Source organism: Balaenoptera acutorostrata, chromosome 2 (genome assembly GCF_949987535.1).
Source record: "Balaenoptera acutorostrata chromosome 2, mBalAcu1.1, whole genome shotgun sequence".
Taxonomy (NCBI): Eukaryota; Metazoa; Chordata; class Mammalia; order Artiodactyla; family Balaenopteridae; genus Balaenoptera; species Balaenoptera acutorostrata.
In genome coordinates this window covers 131,876,023-131,902,447 of record NC_080065.1, presented here as the reverse complement: position 1 = coordinate 131,902,447, position 26,425 = coordinate 131,876,023, and the positions used below count along the sequence as shown (strand labels likewise).

Below are 26,425 nucleotides of genomic sequence, written 5' to 3'. Positions count from 1 at the left end.
AACTATTTGTGGTTGCACCATTATACAATCCCACAAGCAGTGTGAGGGTTCCAATTTCACCACCTCCTCACCAACACAATAGGAGTGATTTTCAACTGAGAGGCTATTCATTTCTAAGAAGTACAGATCAGACTCTAGTGGTGGGTGGTTTGGAAAAAGACCTCTAAGTTTCTGTTGTGACCTTGACCCACCCAACAGACACACATGCACACACACACACACACACACAGAGCCAGGCTCCTATTTGTTTGACTTTGGATATATTATTTCTTTCTACTAGCCTTAGTAAAATAGAGATAATTTACCTCATAGGGGCTGTTGTTAGAATTAAATGAGATAATGCTAGTGAAACCTTTTGCATAGTGCCTAGTACATAATAGATGCTCGATAAGCATTAGCTATTAATATTATATCAGTGGCTCAATAATTTTCATCGGATCTAGGAGCCTTGCAGGGGCCATCACTCACAGATCCACTGTGGCAATTTCATAACCAGACTGAAGGGGATCAAACAAATGTATCAGGTTTCCTCTGAAGGCTGTGGGAATGTTTTATGGTAAAGGTAGGATTTTTAAGAGTTATTTAAATTATGGCCAAAGTTTGATCAGATGGTGGAATGTTCTGGAATTTGACACAGCTTGGGAGACTTAGTATCGAGGAATTGAAAGGAACTTTGCACAGGTAACACATATAAGTAGAAAGCTATATCAGCAATTAATGTATTTCTACTGTTGGAGCGGTAAATGTTTAACAATCAGCTCTCCCACCCCCCAGCCCCACCCCACCCCCAAAAAAGCCAAAGCCCTGATTTGTATAGGTTTTTTTTTTTACTTCTATGATATAAATAACCCACCATGGCAGATTTCAGATTTTAAGCTACCAACATGATGTCACTCAAAGCAGAGCTGGAAAAAAGATGTGTGTAATCGACAGAATCAGCTCTCAACAGCCAGCACGTACCAGCTCTAGCATACCACTGTTTCTTTTCATAAATTGCTGGACTTGGATAATTGAGGGAATGTTGTACTCAGTGAAATACACTAAGTATCCAGAATCTAGAATTAATACAACATTTTGAAGGCAAGATGTTTTGTTTTCCTTCTCCTAGGTTAAACGCCATGTTAAAGGCTCACTCATGTGGTATTTATTACACGTGGTAACATGCACAATAAAGAATTGCAAACCTTGCTAGAAACTCAAGAGGTCATCCTCTGGGCAGTCAATGCAAACCACCTCAGAGAGACAGTTGTGCACTTGGGGCTGAATGATCCTAGAGAGGGATTCCATAGGATTCCATGATAGACAAATGTGATTAGGTCTGCACTTACATAATGTGAAAATCAAGAAAGGATAATCCTAATTCCTTCCACTTGCACAGGACTTTGTGGCTTATAAAGGGCTTTCTGCAAGATGGTAAAATCTCTTATATCCAGTGTCTAGTGCTCGTTAAGACAGATTGCTAGGTGGTAAACTCAGGTTTCTAGGTCACTTGTGTTCACATGACTGACTTGTAGTGCATCTCTCCAATTCTCTGCCAGTGGAGACCTCATGAGCCACTACCAGGAGGCCAAAGCGACATTTTAGTGAGGTCTGGCTATGGGCCAAGCCTGTATTAAGCACTTTCTTTACAATGTCTCTGAAGCCACTCAACAACTCTGTGAAGTAGTTCCTATTATGTTCTTCCAATGTTGCAAATACAGAGGCTAGAGATGTTAAATTACTTGCCAAAGGTCATGAAATTCATAAATGCCTGAGCTGGGACAAAAAATCAGGACTGTCTGACACCTAAAGCCTATATTAAGAATCTCTAGACTGGCTTAGGTCAAAGGTTTTCATAAAATTGTAGATATTTAATGTGCTAATTGGACAGCATGACCTGCAAGTAGTTTCCAATGTAGGCAGGGCTAACTTAACTGGGCTAGGGGTATGTGAGAGCATTGGGGGAACATAATAAAGGTGATGAAAAAAAGAATGTGTTCCCGTGCTGTCACGCTAGATTGTGTAACTTAAGAAGGCTGTGTATTTGTAATTGCCCTTTTCTGTGTAAAGCACAAGCCTGAATTAGGCCAGGCTTTCAGAGCATCCTCTGCTGCCCCTTTTGTAGCCTGTGGCCCCCTTTCCATAAATTGTAAATTAGATACTAAGTTCCATGATGGCAGAGACGACTGTACATCTTCAGCACTGATGTTGCTGAATCTTTAGTCCTATCCCAGTGGCTGACATGGTAGGTGCTTAAATATTTGTTCCATAGTACTGGTGGTGGTGATAGCAAATACTCAACAAGTGATTGCAGTATATTCTTTCCAAGTATTATCTCATTTAATCCTCATAATAACTCCATTAACTTTTTTTTCCTCCCTAATTTATAGATTTAAAAAAAAAAAACATGGCTTGGGAGATCTTGTAACTTGCTCAAGGACGTAATAATAAGTGACAGAAAATCAGCTTTGCTTGATATCAGAGTCTTGACACTTAACATTATGCTCTGGTCTGTTAATTTATAATGTATTTGCTGTATCTCTAAGAAAGCTCATATTACTAAAATCAGATGATAGAATTTCAGTTCTGTGAAGAAAGGGACTCTGTTTTGTTTTAACTGTATCCCAGCACCTACAATAATTCTTGTCATATATTAAGTGCTCAGTAAATATTTTTGGTGCATATGCATGCAGGAATGGGTAGGACAGTTATTTCAATAGGAATAGGAGTTACAAGCTAGAAATTTACTGGCTTACAACACACTTTGTTGTTGGGTTTGGGGGGGCAAGAATTTAAATAAAGGTAGAGCTTTAAAACCTAAATATCACTGAACAAATTCAGTAATTTACTCATTCATCTATGAAATATTTATCTCCATTCAGTAAATATAATTGAGCATCTACTAAGTGCCAGACTCTTAATAGCAGAGATATAGTGGAATGGTTGACAGTTATAAGTAAACAAATATTACAAAAGGCAAATGTTCCATGAAGAAGGAAAAAAAAGATGTTAAGACAAAATACCAGGGGCAGGGACTATGGGGAGGCCAGGGAATGCCTCAGTGAAGTAGGGACAGTTCAGCTGTGATGCTGAAGAATGCCAGGAACACGAGGAAGGGGCATAGGGAATGAATGGCATGTGCAAATGCCAAAAGCTTTTGGAAAGAACTTGGCACATTGGAGGAACAGAAAGAAGGTCAGAGCGTCTTCTTAGAAATGGTCTGTGTAGTCCTCTTACAACGACAGGATTGCACAGGGCTTCCTTCACTCCCTGACCTCCTTTAATGCACATCGTTGTGTTAAGGAACAAAGCCAACAGCTGTATTTTTCTTGGTTTTGGTTGGAGGGGATGGTTCCCCACTGCCCATAGCAGAAAAGAGTGGTTCACAAAATAGAAACCTTGGAATCTACTTAATCTACTTAATGGAGAGCCATCTAATTTGCCTTCTCACAACTTGTGTCTTAGGAAAATATTGCCTATACTGTTGAATAAAATAAATGCAGGAAGAATTTTGTAGGAAACAGGAAAGGGAAAATTTAGTAAACCCAGAGGCTTGATCTCTGGAGGGGACACTTCTCCCATTGCTTACAGTGGAAAATTCCTCAAGCACAGCCTGGCTAACGAGACTGGGCCTTCCTGATTCACCTTGCAACTGTGTTACAATCTAGCCCACGTTCTAGAAAGATATGGGTGAGAATATCCCGAATACTACTCCAAGGTCTCCAGTGGCAACGTAAGGTCATTTCAACTCAAAGCAAGATGTCTTCTCGCCGCTTTAAGATGAACTTAGCTTTTCTCCCCTTTCCCCTTCCCCCACCTCCCCTTATGCCTACCTGCAAGAGAAGCTGGACTATGTAACTACAGGTGAGCTGACCTCTGGAGCCTTGGTGACGGATATAGCTCACCATGTGAAGAACCAGCCATGGCAACTGGAGCTGAAGTGGATTAAATCAATTTGCTCCAGTCTTCATCTGTTCCTGGAATTCCATATGTGAATTTGGCACAAATCATCAAACAAGTAGGAAAGACTTAACCAACAGATGAGAATAAAATGGAATCTACTGTAAGATGAACTTCCCCACCCCAAATTATATCAAAGAATATTTCTCCTCTCTTCTCCCAGAGATATGCGGTTGCTTTCTGGAGATGAGGACAATGCCAGTTTCCACCTGCCAGAAGCATCTGTTCTTCATGGAAATCTAATGGCAATTCCCAACCTCAGTTAAGGACTTGTTTCCCCCCCCCCCCTTTTTTTTTTTTGACTTCAAATACTTTCTAAATTGTGTTAGCCGAAGCATTGTATGTATATAATTAACTCACAGGTCCCTCTGGGCTCATCCAGCTAAACTGGTGGAGCTTAACTGAGCAAAACATTCGAGGATGTCTCTCCCGAGGTCTCTCCCTGCAGTGACACCCACTGAAACGAATGCCTTCTGCAAGGGGAAATCGGGGGCATTTCTTTTCCAAACTGGCTTTCTGGTGATTTGGGTTGCTTCAGAAATGATTGTAGTTGTTTCATAACAATAACGATCTCATTTTCTTTCAAATATGGAATTTGCGATTTGCGATTCGGGAAAAATTGGGGTTGCGGTGGCATTCTGTATTTTCCTCCTAGTTGAAGTAGGAAGATAGGCCTCTTTTTGGTATTCACTGGATCTTTGAAATTCCCTCAGGGAAGCAGTGGCGCTCTGCTGGCGCAGGGCTCCACTGTACCTTTCACGTGGAGAGCAAATGTCAGCGGTTCCTGCAGTGCTGTGTCTTCACAAGCAACACCCGCAGGGGGGCCTGGAGCTGTTTGTCCAAAACTAAGTGTAAAGGGCTAGGGAACGTGGACTTTTTCAGGCTGACTATGTTGACAAGATTCATAACTCAGCCCTCTTCCTCCCTCTGCCAGTGTAGACGCAGACGCCTACAGGTAGAAGAGGTTTTAGACTCTGTTTGAAAGGGAGAAGTCAGGTGTGATCCGCAGGAAAGTTCTGGCCCCAGCTCCCTGATCTATTCCTAGCGCAGAGAGGGCTTAAGCTAGGCTATGAGCGTTCTCTCCTCTCTGTGCGAGGCTTCGATCCCCAGGCCTCGCCCTTGAACTTCATCCAGAGACCACATGCATTATGCAAGGGTGAGCAACAGGGACCGGGATGTAGACTTGCTGCCTACCCAAGGGAACCTACTTCTCTTTGCGGTCCTGAAGCACAGGTGTCCGGAGAAAGGCAGCGAGCTAGGGACTCTGGGTGCTGGAGTAAACGCCGCCCTGAGCTGCGTGGCGCTAGGGGGAGGGAGGTTGGAAGAGCGCGTCTACGCTTTTCACGTCAACCTGCAAGCTAGCTGCTCGCTGCCCAGGTGCGGGTTCGCGGCTGCGTGCGCCCCACTGCAGCAGAGAGCAGCCGCAGCCTCGGCCTCGGCCACCACCGCTGCTGGGGAAGAGTCCTGGGGCTGCTGACGCGGTTGGGAGGAGCCTCGCCTTTAATGCACCAGCCGCCTCCAGCCTCCTCCTGCAGCAGCAGCGGCAGCTGCGAGTGCGCGCGTGTGGGTGTGAGGGTGAGTGCGCTGGCGCCGGCTGCAGCGCCCTGCCCGGCTCCCCGCCGGCTGCCGAGCCCCCGCCAGCTCGAGCCGCCCTCCCGTGGGACCAGCACCCTCATCCGGGCCGGGCCCGCCTGAATCCTGCCCCTGCCATCTCGCCACTGCAGCTCGGGTCCAGAAAGGCACCATTTTGTCGCGGCTGCCCGCTCTCCCAGGGGGAGGAGGGATCTCTTTTGCATTTCGGAGCGGCTGCCAACGAGGGGAACCTGTTGGGCATCTCCCCAGCCCCGCTTGTGAGCGCCTCCGGGGCGGCGGGCGGGCCCAGACCCCTCGGGGCACGGCGCATCTTGGCACCCGGAGGCAGCGGAGGCAGGCGCAGCATCCGCGCCGGGCACTGGAGCTGGAGTGAGCGCACCGCGGGAGGAGCCGCCGCAGCCTCGGAGATCCCGGGCGGAGGAGGTGACAGCTCCATTGCCGGGTTTTTATTTTTTTTCTCTCTCCGCCTCCCCGTCTCCTCCTCAGGCTCGGACCATGGTGCAGTCCCACTGGCTCCCCTGCCCCCCTCTCCTGTGAGACTGGCTGCGGGGAGGGATCATGGATACTTGTCTGCCGGCTTCTGGTTCCCACGCAAGTAAGCCTGCTGTCAATGGAGGAGGACATTGATACCCGCAAAATCAACAACAGTTTCCTGCGCGACCACAGCTATGCGACCGAAGGTAACGCCAGCCCCGCCGCATTCCGCCGCTGGGGAAGGGCGCAAGTTGCGGATCGCTGAGCTCCGCGGGCAGCCGGGCGAGTAGCGGCGGAGACTCCTCCGGGCCCCGGGGCTGGGGCGGGGGCTCGGCTCGCAGGGGCAGCTGCGGGTGCGCCCCACATCCATCCGGGCTCCGCGAGGCGAGCCGGGCGTTCAGCAGCAGGTGGACCCGGCGCCCACGGGAGTTAAAATGGCCCTCGGGGATGAGGTTTTTCAGGGTGGGGCTCCCAGCTGGAAAAATGACCCCCCAAAAGGCAGATGACCCCCTCCCCGAATATGTATGCAGGGGTCGGGGTGAGGGGAGAGATAAGAAGGAAGGGGGCCTGAGAGGACCGTGGGTCCGCCCCTCCCTTAAAGGAATGATGTGTCTCTCAGTGGCTGCAAGGGTGGGCATGGTTTCATTTCCTGCCCGTTCATCTCTCCGGCCGGGTTACCTGCTTAGACAATCAAAAGCCCAAAAAGCCCGTTGAAAAAGGGCGAACCCCCCTCCCCTTGGAAGTGCATTAGCAAGATATAAAAAGGTGGCTGGAGAAACAGTGCTGGGGCGGCGAGCGAATGAGTGTGACACGTGGGGCGAGCAATGCGATCAGTGGGGCCTTTAAAAATCACCATTATGAATTCTGCAGCAGTAGTTTCTGCTGAATCAACAGCCAGCAGAAAGCAAGAGGGTTCAGTAAGCTGAGCTTTGCCAAGAGGTGAAATTGTCGTGTCTCTCTCTCTCTCTCTCTCCCCCTCCCCTCGCCACCCCCCAGCTTGTTCTGACATTAGCCTGAGTGAGGTGCAGGCAGGAAAGGAAAGTCAGCAGGTGGAATCTCATTTGCCTTTTGTGTGGGAATAGAGAGAGGAGGCTTTTTTTTTTTTTCAAATACCAAAACTTTTGCATTTTTGCTTTCATTTTCTACCTGTCAGCCTTCATGCTTAACCACTCCTATAAAGTGTTGCATTGTCACATTGTGATATCCACATGAGAAAATATGTGTGAAAGTGCTTTAGGAAAATGTAGCAAGGCATGTTAATTTAAGATTCTTCTTATTATTCTTGGGTGCTAAAATTTCTATAATATTTAATCAAATCAAGACTATTACAGAAATGTGATGGGCGTGGTGGTAGTAAGAGTTCAAGTTCTGAGAGATAAAAAGACACACAATTTGGGGGTAAAGGTGGCATCTTCTATAAACATCCCTGGAAGTTTTAGATAGAAAGAATGCCCAGCGCTATTGAAAATACATGCTTCGTTCATCATCATTATTGGAGAGCATCACACCTAATGCGTCCATGGCGCTAGACAGATCAAGCAGAGCTTTATGAGCTCTGGCCTTCAGGAGCTTAGAAGTGGCTTTTAAGATGTTCAGCAGCCTGTCCCTGCCCCATACCAAGCACCATACTTGCTGATTCTTTTTACTTGCCTGGTGACAACGTGGTGGTAAGATGTTCTTCCCCATTCTTAGTGCTTTGTCACTGACTCACCAGGTAGAATATGATCAGCTCTGGGTCAGAGCATATCATCCACAAGAGCAGTTGGCTTTCCGGTCTATTGTCTTTGGGGGCACACCTTTTTTTTTTTCTATTTGAGACAACAAAGATAGAGGGCTGCCTTCATGTTTTCTTGTGTATTGCATTATGCCTCCACGTGCAGGCAAAGGAAACTTACTGAGCTGGGAAGATGGGGAAATTGAGGCCATGTGCGTAGCACTGGCATCTGTAGAATGAAGAAATGAGTTAAACATGGCATTCCTTATCGCTTTCAGGGCCCTAGATACCACCTAATCTTTGTTCCTATTTGATGACATTTTTGTAAACTCTGGTTCTGAATAAAATATCTGGGTTCATATAGTCTGAAATGAGGCATGAGTTTATAGCAAAGAACTTTCTAAAATTTTTCCAAATCAGCCTCTTGGATCCCTCCCCCCACCCCCCAACTGCCACCACATTGAAAATTTAAACAAACCTTTATTTCACAGTATGCTTCCAGGTTTCTTTACCTGATCTTAGTGAAGGTCTGGGAAGAAAAAAGGAACTTAGACAATGTAAATTGCCTTTTTACATGCAATCCCTAATTGCATTTTAGGGAACATTGACCTGGCCAGAGGGGGAAGTGTCCTTCTTCTGATGATGAATACCTTCAAAGTGCTAGTACACCTTGAAGGAACCCCACTAGATCAAAATATTCTTTGTTAAAATCGTCTTCACTGGGGGCTTGTCACAAAGCTCTCTTCCCTTTATTAACTTAAACCCACCTTCTGGGGAATTAATTTCTGGGTCCTTCTATAGACTTTGCTTTTCTTTTTGCCTCCTTTGATATTTCTGCATTTTCCTCCATTGCCCAGATATGGCAGATTTTTTTTTTTTTCTGCAAAATCTCCTTCACATTTATCTCTGAATTTTTCTTCCCTTTGCTCGGATCATTCCACACTGCAGTATTCTATTTAAAGCTGGAAGGTTTTTGCTGTGTAGTTAGTGTGAAGGACTCTAAGCTCAATTTGCATTGTAAGTGGTATCTGCAGGCAAGTTCATCCGGGTAAGAGCAATGCAAATGCTAAAGGACACTTTTTCCCAAGCTCCTCCCTCTCTCTCTCTGATGGGAATAGAATGCATGACGTGCATTTATTAAAAACATTTCTTATAACTTTTCTTTTATTCTGAGTATTAAGTTACCTCCCTCCCCTACCTTTTCCTATCTTTTCCTCCCTTTCTTAAAGTTACTATCTTTGAGTATCTTCTCTTTTCCAAGCCCTGTACTGAGGTTTCTGTAAGTAGCATTTTAATATGTCCATCCCCTGCTAAATGGATCTTGTTATTTCCATTTTCAAATAAGGAAACTGAGCAACTGAGGCCCAGGGATGATACTAATTTGTCAAGGTCACACAGTCAGGGGAAAAGCTTGTCTTCAAACTCAAGACTGGCTGACGTGCTCTTCTACTAGGAAATTCTGCACTGCTTCATTTTTCTTTAACTATTAGTTCCTGTTATGGGGAAGATCACAGTGGTTTATCTTTGTATGTAAACGGTGTTCCCATCTGAGGAAAAATTCTTTGCAGGGATCATTTGAAAGTGTGTGTTTGGGTTTCATACCTGAGGAAAAGCATCGGTAGGGTTGGCTTTCTATATTTTTAGACTTGTTAGAACCAACTAAAACCCCCTCTCCATTAGAGCAGTCTGAGAGTTTTCTAGATTAATCTTTCTACCCTCATATGGGGCACAGTCAGAATAAATATTCTACGTAGGTGGACTTTACAGGAATGGCAATCTGGTTAGAAGAGGAAGTCAGAGAACTTGTTGTTTAAAAATAACTATTCTGTTCTCAGTTTCCTTAGCTTTAAAATGGGAATAACAGTAGAACCTATGCCACAGGAAAAAAGAATATCTAATGCAGGAACAGCACTCAACACAGTGCCTAATACAAAGCCAGTCCTCGATAAATGCCCTCAATACATTATAGCGGTTGTTAGTATTACTTAAGCTGCATTTGCATTGCAAGCACCCTGGTTTTCCTTGGATTGTTGTTGATTTGGGATGATCTTGAGGGAAGGGGTAGTGGAAATGGGAGAGAAGTCCCTGAGACCCGCCACAGTCTCTTTCTTGACTCAGCCATTAGCCATGGATCTTGCCACTTGGCAATCTGACTTAATGTACTTGCTGGTTATATTCTGGCAGTGAGTAAGTTCCATCTTCTCTTAGAGGCCTTAAAAAACCCATACTGCTTGTACCTATTAAAAGAAGAACAAATTCACTTAGTCCATGTATTGTTATTATATTAATATGCTATTATTATTATGTAACTATTGATTCCTTCTGCCTTTAATTCCTTCAACAACTATTAACTAACTTTCTGTTGGGGTGATCCTGCATGCTCCGGTACAGACACTGTGTCTGTTCTCATGGAGCTTTTGGGCTGGTGGAGAAAGTAGACATTAAACAAATGATTTTGCAAAAAAAATACATAGCTACCAATTGTGACAAGCGATATTCAGGAAAAGCACAAGACGCCTTGAGATTATGTGTAAGGCAGAAAGGCGAATCTAATTTAGACTGGGGGTTCAGTGACTGCCTCTCAGACAGAGTTAAAGCCGAAAACCAAAGGATGAGTCAGGAATGAACAAGAGCTGAAGACGTTTCAGGTAGAAGGGGAAATAGGTCCAAAGCACAGAGATATAAAATAGTCTGACAGATTCGAAGAATGAGAAGATGCCTAGGGTTGAGTGTAGGGAAAAACAAGAAGAGTGACAAAAACAAGACTGGAGCCTACAGTTTCTTTGGAATGGACCAAAACCAAGAAAAATTAATACTAGGAGAGAAGGATGGATAAATGGATAGATAGATGATAAAGCAAGTATAAAATGTTAATGGTAGAATCCAGGTGGTCGGTCAATGTATATTCACTGAAATTTTTTTTCAACTTTGCTATTTGTTTGAAAATGTTTGTAATAAAATGTTACAAAAAAGAAACTGGAGAGGTATTTAGGGACCAGATCATGTTGAGCATTGTTGGCCTTAAGGAGTTTGGACCTTATCCAAAGATGGGTCGAAAGCCATCAAAGGATTTTGATCGGGGAGAAATATGATCAGGTTTGTTTTTTCAAAACTCAGGCTGGTTGCTGTGTAGGGTGGGGTCAGAGGGCTGGGTAGGAAGTGAATAGGGGTGAAAGCAGGGGGATAGTTAGGCCATGGCTGTCCCCTAGGATGGTGGCAGCAATAGAGGTGGAGAGAATTCGATGGATTCGAGATACATTGTAGGAGAAGAATGGATAGGGCTGAGTTGGTGTGATAAACTGGGTGGAGATGGAGAAGTAGATGGAGATGGTGTCAAGGATGACCTCCCAGGATTTTGCCATGAGAATGGATGCACAGTGGGGCTTTCCACGGAAACTGGAGTCATCTAGCCTCACGGTGAGACTCTCAAGTAAGCAGTTGGGTATCTGGGTCTGAAGCTCAGAAGAAAGATCTGGACTAGATTATAATTTGGGGTGTCACGGGTATATTAAAGGTACTTAAAAGCATGGGAATAGGTGAGATGCCTAGGAGAAGAGCACTGCAGGGCAGAATTTGAGCCAATGAGTGAAAAATTACAAGGAAACTTATCTTGGCTCCATATAAACAAATTGTACCAGGACAGAATACCTTGGTGTAAGCATAATTAACCACACACTTAAATTATACCAATAATGCTATATGGCCATTTTTGAGCAATGTGATAGAATAAGAAGAGGCCAGTCTTGGGTGAGTTGAGTTCAGAGGGTCTCCAAACTTGAGATCTGTGTGATCTGTGAAACGTTACAGCTTCTTAGGGGCATGAGAATAAAAGAAAGTGAAATTCCCTGCTTCCTCCCCTCCCCCCATCCATCCCACACATGTTCAAGAAAGAGGGAAGCTATGATGAGTAAAACTAGGAAGGTACATGAAAATGACTTTTGATATGAAGGTGCTGGAAAGGCATCAGAAAAATAAAAGGAGGTAGTGTCATGATGGAAGAGCTGCCCTGTAGTTCCTTAAGTTGCTTTGGTATTTTTTATGCAAATGCCAGATCAGAATAGTATTTCCAATGCATATGGATGACTGTTTGAGTTCTCTGCTAGGCTCAGAAAAATCTGAAATGGAAGGTGGGAAGAAGCAGCCTTATACTATTATAAATGACCTTTCCGGGGATAGGAAATGTTCCACTACCAAACATAATAACCAGAGTGCATTGAAAATCACTAGCAAGTATTCATTATTAGCATCCAGGTCCCCAGGGGTGATCCCAAGCCCTTTATGAGGGCTGGTCAGAAACGTACCAGTGAACCTGGGGTGAATAATATTAGGCCAGTCCTGTCAAAATATTGGTATGCTCAATGAAAAGAGCACAGCTGTAGACTGACATTCCTAGATTCTAGCATTTGCATTTACGAAGAAACTAAGGGCCCAATTTAGACGCTTAGATGAGGGAGGAGAACTAAGGTTTCTTGAATACTGTCTGTATCCCAGGCATTTTCCTAGGTGTTTCTCATGTGTTTACTCACTTAATCTCCTTCAACAACTCTGAGGAAACGGTTGCATTAGATGCATTTTTCAGAATAAGAAATTGCAAGGTTTGGAGAAGCAGAGAAACTTGTATAAGGTCACATACTTGTAAGTGGCAGACCCAGATTGGAACCAATGACTGCCTGGATTCTAGGCAAGAGTTCTTTGCCCACCCCTGCTGCTTCTTGCCTGGATTTTAGAGGGGAAAAAATTCAGGTTGTGTTCAACGCTCCGCATACATCCCCATGGTGCCGATTCAGTGCTACTCACTTCACCCGGTTCATCTCATCCCAGTAAGACAGTGCACAAGTCTAGGCTTTCCTCTTTTTCCCGCAGGGAGGGAGCTGAATTCCCCCAGTTGGTGCCGGAATCCTTAGCTGACTTAATCCTGTAGATTTATTCTACTCTATCTATAATACGAAAAGAAGGAAAATATTTACGGAATTGAACAGTCAAAGTATGAAAATTAGCTCGGTTTTTATAGCCTTCTCCGTGTCCCTCACCCCCAGCCTGGGACACTCACAATGAAGTTCCCACTGGGCCATCCAGACACCCATTCTCCAGAGTTGATGGCAACTCATATAGTTGCCTGGAGCAGAGCACAAGGAGTGGGCGAGAGGCAGCTGTATGATGGCTGATGCCCTCTTGCATCAGGGGTGGTGTCTGAGGACTCATTTTGGCCAGAGTAACTCTCCAGTAGCGCTCTACCCATCTCCCATTAAAATGATATTTGCTTTCATCTCCAAACTTCATTCTTACCACCAGATTTCCTTCTGTTGCCTTTCCAATAGAACGCTAGAATGAGGCTGAAAATCAGCTCTGACCTGACAAACGAGTTCTGACATAACTATCCCATTGGAAGCACAGTCTTTTTACAAGAGCACTAGGACTTTTGTCGTAAATCCAGGAATCCTTGGATTCTTATGCTCCAAGTTCAGTATGGGAATAGTGGGAGTGGTCATAATAGGATATGTATTTGTGAAATCCATGGACAACTAATTAGTATTAATGGTTTCTTTGGAGAAAGGATCATTGTGGGTAATGGAAAAGGATGGCCATGTAGAGGGGGGTAAGTCAGACTGTCAGTTCTGTTCTTTAGAGGCAAGAGACCTGATTGATTCCAGCAAATGAAAAGAAATGAAGGGGCAAGAAGATGCATGGAGTCTAAGGGTCTGGAGGGGCATCTACAGGCAGGATTTTAACGTGAGAAAGATGAGGTCTACCAGAAGGAGTGTGCCAAAGAGTACCTTACCTATGAGACGATGTATTCTAGGCGTACTGGGCTTGACGCTGGGCGACTGACAGCCTCCTCCATCATGCATGGCTGATTTCACTGCTTGAATCCATTAAGTAATGAACCCGAAGTAGTCACAGAATGGCAGGCCATCTCCTCCACTTAATGCAGGGGGCTCATCTCTGTGACCCTCAACAGATGCACAAGGGTGCTGAATGTGGAAAAGCTGTAAATGGCTCTAATGGGAGATATTGCAGCAAGATGCTGAGCACTCCCAGGTGGTCTGAAAGGCAAAACCTGGATCCCTAAGTACAAAATATCACCGGGAAGCATGTTACCAAAGAGGAGAGCTGAACAAGAAACTTGAGAGTAGCATTGCTCATGTAACTTTGCAGAGGTCAAGTTGGAGCCAGGGACACCCAGATTAGGAGGTCTGTTGGTTCACAGCTGCTGTACTGCTGTCATTCATGTTCCTCTCTGCCTTTATGTCTATTTATAAGGCAAATAATGCATAAATGCCTTCTTATTTGAAAAGCATCAAGCATTATGGAAGTAGATAAAGCAAAGCATGAATCACTCTCCATCCCCACACCCATCCCACTTCTTTGCCCAGAGTTACCATTGTCAATAGTTGGTGGACTTCCTTATAGACACCTTTCTATACATTTCCATACATTTAAATATACATGTACAGACACACATTAGGGGAGGGATTGTTTGTTTGTATAACTGAATGCATACTGCTTGTTTTATTTGCGCTTTGTTTTCTCGCCCATTCAGTGACATATCTGAAAGACCTTTTTGTGTCAGGACACCTACGTCTGCCTTGTTCTTTTTAATGGCTGCATAGTGCCCCGTGGTATGACTGTACTGCAGTTTATTTACCAGTTCCGTTGTGGCTGGATGGGAAATTGTTTCTGGCTTTTTATATTACATAAGATGCTGCAGTGATTATGCATATATATATTTGTTTTTGTTCAAACATTCTCCTTTAAATAAGCCAAGATACTGGTTCTCATTTCTTAGCAAAATGGCAAGAAGGAATCTCTGGTCCTTCATTTATTCTCTAAGTAACCTTGGATAAGTCATTTAACTTCATGAACTTGAACTTCGTAATGTAAGAAATACCTGGCATGCTTATGTATATGTGCACAGCACTGTGTATTCTAAAACCACTGTGGATTTGAGTGTTAATACAGAATAATGTTGATTACTAGCAGTTGTGGAGGGCTTGCTTTGTGCCATGAACCAACTTTGGGCTTTAAACTATCTTTCTCGTTGATACTGTCCTTATACCCCTTTAAGTGAAAAGTTGAAACAGAATGAGATTACTTGTTCAAGGTCACCCAGCTGTGGGTGGCAGAACAGAAGTCACTTCCAGGTCTGTCAGTGTAGTATATAGACAGGCCTGCTTAAAAAAAAAAAAAAAAAGTCATGATGTTGACGCAGAGAAAAGATTCTTCATTTTTTCTAAAGAAATTCTCCTTTGAATCAATGCCAATACACAGGGTCTACTTTTTACCAAGAATTTGAAAATGAACAGAGGGGAAATTAGAAGGCAATGCAGTCTTTATTGTAAGCAGTGGTTTGGAATGCACATGAGAAGACCTGGGTGTTATTCCCAGTCCTGCCACCATAATTAGTCACTTTTACTCTCTGGGCTTTGATTTCCTAATCTACTAAAATGAGGTTGAAGATGGGGGAGGGGAGGCAAGCTCTCTATAGATTTTCCTGGCTCTAAGTTTCTGTGATGCACTGTGTCTGTATTTGTGATCATCTAGGATTGTTTTGTGTGTTCTGACATTGTAGTCAGGGATGAACTTGGGGGACACAGATGTAGGCTTTAAATGGCCCCAGAACTCCAGGTCTGGCTGTATGTACTGATGGGTCAGATCATCCTTCTGGCAAGAAGGCTCTGGTGCAGCCAAGAGGTGGAGCCAGAAAGGGAAGCGTCTCTGCCAAAAGCTGCTGCAGACGGAGGAGCCAGTCTGTCTGGGCGGCCCATGACTTTGAGAGGAGCCATTTGGCAAAGTTGTTGGCAGGAGCTGCCTTGCAGCATGAATTCTGGAGACTGTCCTGGGCTGGAGTGAATCAGGGATGCAGCAAAGGTGGCTGGTGGAACAAATAACCATCTGGTGAGCAGGGCACTGCTCAACTTGCCGCACCGACAGGAAAGACAAGTGCCAATTGGTGAGGCTGAGCTTTCAGTGACATGATCTGACAGCCACAATAGACTGTCTGCCCTGCTGTTGTGTGCTCCATGGAGGGGGCTGTAAATCCCACATGAACCTTTTTCTTTTAGAAATCAGGAAGCCCCAGCTTCTTCTACTATTATAAATTAGGAAATAAAATTCATCAACTCCAACAAAATTGATTTTTGGATTTCTTGCCAGCTTGCTGTGGTGGTGGTGCTGGGGAGTGTGGTGAAATAGACGTTCTTGCTCTCAAGCGTCTTTCCATCCATTTGAGCAGATGATGCTCTGACCTTCTCAAAATGTACTTAATCATATAAGCCAGACTGTGTGAGTCTGTGCTGCGTTTGCCTCTCTGTTATCCCTGGGGGGCTGAGATGGTGGAATCAGAGCCTGCCTGGCTCAAGACCACACCCCCCCCAGCAGTACTAGTTCCGAGGCCTTGGACCAGTCACGCCATCTCTCTGATTATTTTTTTACCTATAAAATATGGCAGCGGCCGAGGCAACATGCCCCTGGCTAACGTTATTGTTTATACGTGAGCATTTAGTAAATACAGAAGAATCCCTCTCACTCCATGCAGTTGGGACCAATAGTTGCTGATAAATTGGAAAAGTTAAGGCAGAGAATCATAACAATGATACATCTATTTTATTTTTTTAAATTGACGTACAGTTGATTTACAATGTTGTGTTAGTTTCAGGTGTACAGAAAAGTGATTCAGAGATATGTATATATTGTTTTTCAGCTTCTTTCCCCTTATAGGTTATTACTAAATGTTGAGTATAGTTCCTGATACACCTATTTTAAACAGCATTGCCTGATTTTGATGAAGAGCCTGTTGAAGAATCAAGGCTTAGTCTCTGAGTAGGGAACTGCTGATCGGGACTTACATTTTTCTTGCACAAACCACACCCAAAATGACAAAGACCATGTCTGAGATTGGTTTCCTTGAGGTTGAGTGAGAGTATAGACCCCTGAGAACCAATCTTAACTACTGATCCTTCTAGATTTTTATGATTGTCCCCCATCTTTTCTCTCTCCCACATTTAATTGACAATTTTTGATCATTTTTTGAAAGCATTAAACTTAGTTTTCATATCAAACAATCATTCTCTGCCTTTTCACACCATTCTTTTCATCACCTTCCATGATATTTAATTAAATGACAAGTATACGGGCATCAAGAGATTTGGGAGCCGACACAACTGACTCTCAGTAGATGTGCAGGTCAACCAAAAGAAACAGAAGTGAGCCGGTGGACCAGAGATGACCTTAATAAATTAGCTGTGAGTGTAGAGCAGGCTAGAGACCCATTTTACAGAGGGAATTGAAGGCATATTTTCATCCAATGAGTCAGCTTCCTAGAGGTCTGTTAAAAGAGATTCTTTCTGTTGTAATTATGATGAGGAGGAAGAGCCGTCATATACTGAGTGCTCGCAGTGTACCAGGAATTGAGTTAAGGACTCTATATACACTATATATCAGCGGTCCCCAACCTTTTTGGCACCAGGGACCGGTTCCGTGGAAGACAGTTTTTCCACGGGGGTGGGGGGGATGGTTCAGGTGGTAATGTGAGCGATGAAGAGCGGCGGATGAAGCTTCGCTCCCTCTCCCGCTCGCCCGCCTCCTGCTGTGCGGTCCGGTTCCTAACAGGCTGAGGACCGGTACCAGTCCAGGGGTTGGGGACCCCTGCTATATATGATGTACTATATATTACGCGTATATATATTGTGTACTACATTGGTGTGTATATATATGATAATAGGTATATGTATCCATGCATGTATGTGCATCATATAATCCTCACAGCAATCCTCAGCTGTATTTACAATTAAGGCTGAATTAGGTGAGACTTTTTAGGTCTTAGTCACCATTGTCTATTACCCATCTTCTAGTCCAATATCTGGTAAATAACGCTTATTACACGTTTATTAAGGAAATGAGGGAATGTATGACAAAACTGAGGCTTAGAGAAGTTGTGTAATCTGCCCAGCATCAGTCAGCAGACTCGGGACTTGAATGCATGTATGTCTGACACAGACATGTATATTCTTAAGAATGGGTTTAGGATGTGGATGGATCTAGAGACTGTCATACAGAGTGAAGTAAGTCAAAAAGAGAAAAACAAATATTGTATATTAATGCATATATGTGGAATCTAGAAAAATGGTACAGATGAACCGCTTTGCAGGGCAGAAATAGAGACACAGATGTAGAGAACAAACGTATGGACACCAAGGGGGGAAAGTGGCGGGGGGTGGTGGTGGTGGTGGGATGAACTGGGAGATTGGGATTGACATATATACACTAATATGTATAAAATGGATGACTAATAAGAACCTGCTGTATAAAAAATAAATAAAATAAAATTCAAAAATTCAAAAAAAATGGATTTAGGTATATTACAATCATTTCTTTTTTACAAAGCTCTTGGAGATATACTTGGGATCCCATATTGCCCTAAGAATAACCTGATGGGCCAAAAATCTGGTGTCATCTCCACTTTTCACAAGTACGTAGATGCTCTAGAACAGGGTCTGTAAATTGTCCTGTAAAGGGCCAGTTAGTAAATATTTTCATCTTTCCTGACCATACAGTCTATGTCCCAACTACTCAACTCTGCCATTGTAGCATGTGGGCATGGCTGTATTCTATCAAAACTCTATTTGCAAAATCAGGTGGTGGCCCATGGACCATCGTTTGCTGACCCCTATTCAAAAAAAGTGTTTGGAACCCAATAAAGTTCAAAAAATGTTGATCTTCCAAGTGAGTGACTTTGGTAAGTGCTAGAGGGATGCTTACCTGAACAGGAATGGCTCAGTGGGGAAGGTGGGGTCTTGGTGGGATTCTGACAGGTGGAGCGGAGCGGCACAGGCATTCCTAATGGAGAGTGGAGCCTTGTGTGATCTTAGGAGGCAAAAGCAAGCAAGGAAAATGGTGTATTATTGAGCAAATGAGCTGGAGACTAGAGACGTAGCCGACTGTTTGATGCCCATTAGAACCCTCATATACCACCACAGATCTTCCAGGTAGTGTCCGCACAGCTGCTCACTCAGTGGTTACTTTCAAAATGTTTATTATATACTAGGCACCACGCTAAAAAAAACCCAGATATGCAATTAAAAAAAAAACCAGACACATATTCTACTCTCATAGAGCTTGCATTCTATTGGAAAGATACACATTAAACACAAACATAAGAGCATGAACATAAATCTTGGTAAATGCTACGTAGGAAAAGAATAGAGGCTGTGAGAGAACAAAATATGTGCTCACTGATGAAAAATTGGACTGTAAAGAAAAGTGTAAAAAAGAAAATTGAATTTACCTCTAGCTCTGAACATAATTATTACAAACATTTTTTGATCTATTTTCTTCCAGGCTGCTGTGTGTGTGTGTGTGTGTGTGTGTGTGTGTGAGAGAGAGAGAGAGAGAGAGAGAGAGAGATGGATGAATAAAGGAATTATATGAAAAATATTATCATATCTATGTTTGTTTTGTTTGTTTTGGTCCCAAACACAATACTGTGAGCATTCTTCTGTAACATCCTATAGTTAAACCATAATTTTACCAATCACTCAATGCTGGAAGTTTGGATTATTTCCAGGATTTTGATGTAATATTTGTGTGATAAATGATTGCATGCATCTAAATCATCTCTCTGGTTATTTTCTTAGAACAAGTGTCTAAAGTCAAGATTACTGGGTTAAATGGTACGAACAATTAAGTTTCTAGATAATATCAATAAACTGCGTTCTTAAAAAGTGGTACCAATGAGTGCCTTTGTAATTGCTATGGCTCTTTCCTACTTTTGTTTGGTCCGTGTTTTGCCTTTACTTCACGTTGTCACACGTTTTCAGAGGGTTTTAAGTTCATCCTAGAGAATGTACGTGGGGTGAAAATCAGGAAAAAAGTCATAAAATATAATTAACGAGCTTTCATTTGATCCCGTTGCCCTGGTCCTTCCCCAAAGCCCTGGGTCCTCTTACCCTTCCTAGTGGGAAAACAAGCTCAGTGCTCAACCTCTTCTATTAAATACATGGGTGAGTAGCTTGCTCTCTGGGATTTAGTTGCCCACCTATGTTAAATAAAATGACTTTTCTGGTTCCTGGGCATCAGTCGTAGATAAGTATATGGAACCTGGTGACCCAGAAATGTTCATTTTCTTCAAACTGGTGAGTAGGTAATTTCAAAGAATGATTGACCCAATATGACAGCCAGTATGGTTGTTTAATGAGCTAGCCTCTTGTGGGGCTCAAATCTGACATTTCTGAAAGCTATGTTAACTTTTTCTTGTTAATACTATATGTGGTTGAATGCAATTTGAACCTAGATAAATCTGAGAAAACTAGACTCTATCATTGGCTCAAGATTTCCAGACATCTCTAATTTCCCTCCAAAAATTGAGAGCATGATTTGATGGAAATGAAAAGTAAAAATCTTATAAACTACCACTGGGATTACATTTTTAATGAGTGATTTTTAGTCCCTCCAACAACCGTTGAACAACGCAGAGGTTAATTAGGTATAATTTATAGTCAGCCCTCTACACTCCCAGTTCTTCTGCATCCATGGATTCAACAAACCATGGACTGTGTGGTACTCAAGTATTTACTATTTAAAAAAATATCCGTGTTTAAGTGGACCCGTGTAGTTCAAGCCCATGTTGTTCCAGAGTCAGCTGTATGTTGGCTGTCTGTATTTCACCAGTCTTTGGGGATTATAGTTGGGAGTCCATCTGAAGTCTTAGTTCATTTGGCTTGAATATTTGGGGCAGTTTTCTCCCTCTGAACTATCTGGAGGTATTGCAGTAAGAATACCACATTCTTTGACTTTTTTTGTTTAAACTTTTATGAAGTATTAAAAAATGATACACAGTTTGTGACCTAAGTGTTCAGTAGATAAAATTTAAAGGATGCATGGCTGACTGGCTGGCTGGCTGGGTGGATGGATGGATGGATGGATGGATGGATGGATGGATGGACAGTTCAATGGATAAAGATTTGTGTGGTTAGTAGGTGATCCAGTTGCTTCCTCAGAGTTCTAAAAGTATTAAAACAGCTTCTATAAACATTAAGTTTCAACGATGATTTGAGATGGTAATGTTAAAATCTACCTCTCATCTCCTTTCTCTGCTGTCTGGGAGGCCAGGGCAGGCAGGATGGAGCGAGAGAGTATTGATTAGGGCAGCACAGATGCATGGGGATAGGCTTCCAGGAATTCATCAGTGGTTCTAGTTTAAAAGGAAAAGATATGACAGAGGGGAGAAGAGCTGCCCTGGGACCCTGAGCTTAATGGGAGAGACTGGGACAGCTCAGTGTCTCCAGTTGATGTCTCTTGCAATGATTAATATCTAATCCCACTCCAGATCTGTAGGATTAGCCTGGGTGAAATTAACATACTGTGCTTTGGAAGTCAGAACTCTCTGGTTACTTCATAGGACATAGGAGGAAAGTTTTGGGTGCAGTTCCATTTGTGAACAAGGTGTATTTCCTTATGGGTTCTCTGACCCCTCACAGCGTCAGAGATCAAAAACCTGCGAAGGTCTCCCCAGGACCTGAAGAACTGTGCACTGTGGTGAAAAATGCAAAAGGAGTCTGATTATCATATTGTACTTCTGCTGCCAACATGCTTACTCAGTCCCTAAGCTTTCTCAGCACAATTTGAGATGGAAATTTTCCTATCAGAGTTTTTCCTATAAGTCTAAGAAACTTGGATTTGAGCCCATTGTGCAGGCCAGGTCTTTTCTTTTTCCAGTTACTTGACAAGCAGGTTGCCTTTGAGTCACTCATATGGATGGCCTTAATCTAGACGTTGGCACATGATGAAAAGGCAAAACACATTTTCCGCCTTTTGTTTGACCCTTTAAGAAGATTAGTCTGTTCACGATTTTCTCCTGTGCTTGTAAGCCTTACTGTTTCCTGCCTGTCCCTTCGTTTACCTGAGTCTCTCCCAACTGATCTTCAAACCATGCAGGCTGGCTTGTGCAGGGTCCTCACTACCCGAGGCCATTTCTGCTTCCCTGCTCCTGTAAGTACCCTTTCCCCTTCCCTGGTACCTATGTGACCTGCCTCCAATCCAGATTTTCCCATGACATTTTTCTTGAATACCTTGAATTCTTTAATCATAACAACAATCCTGTGATGTATAGGTCTCATTCCCATTTCATGAATGAGAAAACTGAGGTCCAAGGTCAGACAGTCTGCCAGAAAGAGGCAGACCGAATGTTGTCTCCCCAACTGGAAAGAAATTCCCAGAGCACGGTCATCACATCTTTACCCCTTTAGTTTATCCTACAGAGGACAGTGTAGTGCTTGGGGTACAGGTGCTTAGGAAATTGTTTTTAAACTGGATTTGAGTTTGAGAGTAAATTGATTATGTCTCTGTAGTTAGGACAGCAGCCAGTTTCATATTCTTTACCTGGGAGTTTGAACTTGGGGCTCCCTCTTCACATATTGAAGCCAGGTTCTCCTACACCCACTAGGGTTTAAAGCTACAAGGGTGCTGTCAAAAGGTGTGCTTTTTGCAATCACTTGGAAATCATACCAGCTGATTAAGAGCATGACGCATTATGTATTCGTTCATCCATTCATTTGTTTACGTGTTTGTTTTTTACTCTTTAACCACTCAGCAAATATTGATTAAGCAACTGAAACCTTAGTCATGCCATACAAGTTGGTATATGATAGCATCCAAATGAAAAAAGTATATAAAGGGTTATTAACATTGGTTATGAGGGGGGAGGGGAGAAGTAAGCAAAAAAAAAGACAATACAAAATATTAAAGTTCACCACATCCATGATATATATAGTATGATTCCTCCTGTATGTGTGAATTGTGAGAATTCAACAAACAGAATGGTTATCAAAATATTAATGATGGTTATCTCAGGCTGATGGAACTTTTTGTAATTTTTACTATTTATCTTTATATTTTCTAAGGTATGACAGTTTTCAATAAGTATTATGCATTGTTTACATAAAAATTAAAATTATATTATAATTAAAAATTATAAAGCTGTTATTGGGGTGAAAAATAATTCATGGAGTGTCTATTATGTGCGAAGAACAGGCCTCTGGATATCAATGTAGTAAATATTCACCTGAGTTCTTCTTTTTACTTTGAAGTCACATTAATAATTCTTCAAATGAAAATCAGTTGGAACCCTGGAAGAGTAGTGAAAAGTGGACACTAGTAATTGTCACATTCTGTAACAAGAATTCCATTCGAGTTCTCGTACCTGTAGGTCTGGGTGAAAGGGCTTTGGCAATGAGCTTGGCCCTTAGGTTCAGAGCCCCTTTGGTCCTGTTTCTTGGCTTAAACAATAATGGTAAGATGATACCTCTGATTTCAACCAATCATTCCATAATGGGGCGGGGGAAGGGTCTGAATGAGTCAGTTAAAATCAATTGCAGTGATGGAAAAGCCATCTAAGAATAAACGTCCTAGAGCCCGTGGGTCAGCACCAGCCCCTCTGCACATGAGGGATCTCACAGGCTGTATTTATTGACACAGAAGGTGGTTTTAATTACCCTGAAGGAATTTCTGGCATGTTTTGCCAAAGCCAGTCTTAAAATGTTTAATCAGTGGTTTAGTGACAACCAGACCCACTGGAGAGGCCTGCACTTGGGGGGACAGCTGGTTCAACGTGTAGTGTACTGCAGAGTGGCTGTTAGTAACAGAGCATAGGTATGTTTTAGCAGAGAAGCAGAAGCAGGAAAATGAGATGATCTTGGCTTTGAAAAGTTTGGCATGTCTTATGTCTGAGAAACCTTGGTTTCCTTCCCAGCCATTGACCACGATCTAAGCAACCTCTGTAACCTCTGTTTTGGGTATACTGAAGGTCAACTTTGGTAAGATGATCCAAAGCCAGAGTTTGAGTGACTAATCAAGCAATCAGCTTTATAGCTTTACAACCAGTGACTTGAAAAAAAAATGAATTTACCGTTCCAAATACAGGCCCAGGGAGAATTTAGACTTTTACCTGTTCGTGTTGACCACAAAATATTTTAAGAAAAGAGGTATAATAGGAAAAGCAGGATGATGATGTCACATCACAAAGCCATGTTAATCTATCAGATAACTTCAGGGGGAACCATAGTCCAAGGTAAATGTAAGGGCACCAAAGAAATTGTTTACTTGATTTTTTATACAGCAGGTTCTTATTAGTTATCTATTTTATATATATTAGTGTATATATGTCAATCCCAATGTTTACTTGATGTTTATCTCTTTGCTCTTGAATCTTTTGGTTGAATCCTCTCAGTGAGATGTAAAAACAGTCAATAGTACTAAAATACTATCTTTTATTCATCTCTCCAGGTTTAACTCCAGATGGAGTTTCTTTTTTTCTCTCAGCATAAAAATGCCCTTTTTCCTGTCGCCTGTCACTGCTGTCCCAAGCAATCTACATATAGGCTAATTTCTGCTCTGATGTAGACGTGTGAGGGTGAATAACTTGGCACCTTGAAACCTGAATAGGAATCAAAAGTGTCTTTGGCAAAATATAATGAGCCCCCATTTGTTGCGCTACGAAGAGTGTCTCTGTCATGTTTAGTGACATAATGGTTTGCCGATAATCCTTTTTGCTTGCATGGAAAGGTTTCTCAGCCTATTTCATAGGAACATTCACTGACCTAGGGATTTGCGAAGGTTATAGAGAAGTAAGGTTATTGGAAATGAATCCCTCTTAACCATCAAAACAACTGAGCAAATAGTTCCATGGGTGTTCTTGCTACAGCTGCTAATTATCAGTTTTAAACAGTCCCCTTCCTCTTAACCTTTCAAATTAGTCTATCAGTAAACCAACTTGGCTAACCAGGTTGATACATTGGCCACCAAATTTTAGGCGAGGAAGGGGTTACATAAAATAATAATCCCATCTCATGCTTCTGACAGGGTTTTATATTTCTGCAGAGTATTTTCACAGCTCTTATCTACTATGCACAAAAAATTTGGAGAACAAGTTTTATTTTGTCTCATTTTCTCAGTGAGAAAACAGATCCAGTGGAGTTAAGCGGCTTGCCCATGATTACGTAGCTGGTTTGTGGTGGAGACATGACTGAGGTCCAGAGATTCTGATTCTGAAAACAGAGCTCTTCCCGTGATATTAGAATACTAAATAAATCAACTTTCATTGAACTCTCAACTAGATGAAATCTTGCAGTTTTGGGAAAAGGTGTTCATTTTCACTGACTCTCTCTGTGAGATGTTGGCCACCTACATCCTTAGCACAAGGTTCTTTGGGCAGAGCAACGTGGCGTGTTACCCTTTGATTGTTGGGCTTGGGTGTGGGATATGTCTTGTTCCTAAGGTTGTTCATTGTTACTATTGCCAAATGGGCAGGTTTGGGGACCACTCTCCTAGCCAGTGGTGCAAGCCTCAAAGAGGTAGTGTTTGGTGATTATAAAGATGTAGAGAAGTCAGTGAACTTAGTTCTATTTCAAGACTGCATACAGCACTCAGATATCTAACTCACAAATATCTGCCCTATGGAACAAGTAAGTAGATAGGTAAGAAAGACAATGAATTAATCATCACTGACACCATCCTTATCCCTGGAAACTTAATATAAGGGAAGGGAAGTTACATTTACTGAGTGGTTTTTACCTGCTCAGTACATGTTTTGCTTCCTTTACATTTGATTATGTGAGCACTGTATTCTTTATTAAGAAGATGGGCTCATTACTTAAATCCTCTAACTATAGTTACCCATATGTAAAATCATGACAGTGGTAACCACCTTCCATGGTGTTGTAAGGATTAAGTGAGATAGTAGTTGTACAATGGTTAATTCAGTACCTGACACAGATTGAACATTCATTAAATGGTGTTTGATTCTTTGGTTGTCTTTAGTATTTCTAGAAGCCTTAAATGGTCCTAAGTGTTATTTGTACTGGGCCAAACATTCTTTCTGCCCTCCAAATCCCTAGAGTTCAGGATTATACTAAAAAGATATACTCAAAGGATTAAAAACCCTGAGTCTGGAAACCACTGGGTTTGTTTCCTGACTCCATCACTTGCTAGTTCTATGACCTTGGGCAAGTTATTGAACCTCTGTCAGCCCAGGTGCCTCCTCTTTAGAATGAGGATAAGAATGCTTAACTTCCTAAGGTTGCTGTGTATATTAAATAATACAGTGTATATGATGTGCTCAGGACAGTGCCAGGTACATGGTACGTAATAATGGCTAAATAATGTTAGGTTGTCTTTTCATTAATATTAATTCAGTTATCTAACTATCCTGAAGCAAAGTCATGACTGTCAAAAGATGGTTGTTTTGGTTACAAAACAGAGGAGAAGTAAGTTATTACCTCAACCTTAATCTTTGATGTAGTATCAGTTCTGGCTGGTGGTGATTGGTCCCTTTTAAATAATAAATATAATCTCATATAATAATAAATGGAATCTTATGAGAATCTAAGCCAACTGCTGGTCTTTTCTAAATAAGAAATAAAGCATTAGGAAACAAAAATCCATTATCTCCTCTAGGCACCATCAGTAGGATAGTTTTTAAAGGTAATAGCTTTGAGATATTAAAAAATTAATAATAGATTAATTATAAACCTCTCTTTCTATATTAGTGGTATGTTGAAGCTTCCTATTAAGCTTCCTATTATGGATTAATTTTGTTGTTTTTGAAAGAACCTTGCTTTATTTTTAGTACTTTTTATATTGCCTTATTCGTAGATTCTGCCAGAGTATAATCTTATACCTGTGAGCACCTGGAGAGAAAGGGAGCCTCTTCTA

General features: G+C 42.4%; 1 protein-coding gene across 5 annotated transcripts in view; it reads left to right on the top strand.

The window, feature by feature from the left end:
• Positions 1 to 26,425, top strand: part of PPP2R2B (protein phosphatase 2 regulatory subunit Bbeta) — a 462,603-nt gene that overhangs the window by 157,699 nt on the left and 278,479 nt on the right. For 3 of the 5 annotated variants that reach the window (XM_007194185.2, XM_057540770.1, XM_057540771.1), the window contains one exon: positions 6,019 to 6,212. The exons of 1 other annotated variant lie outside the window; for it this stretch is intronic. In XM_007194185.2, the coding sequence (XP_007194247.1) occupies positions 6,019 to 6,212 (194 nt within the window). Of the gene's footprint in view, positions 1 to 5,333; positions 5,515 to 6,018; positions 6,213 to 26,425 lie in introns of those variants that run through there. One more of the 5 variants, XM_028161865.2, reaches the window with a different exon arrangement.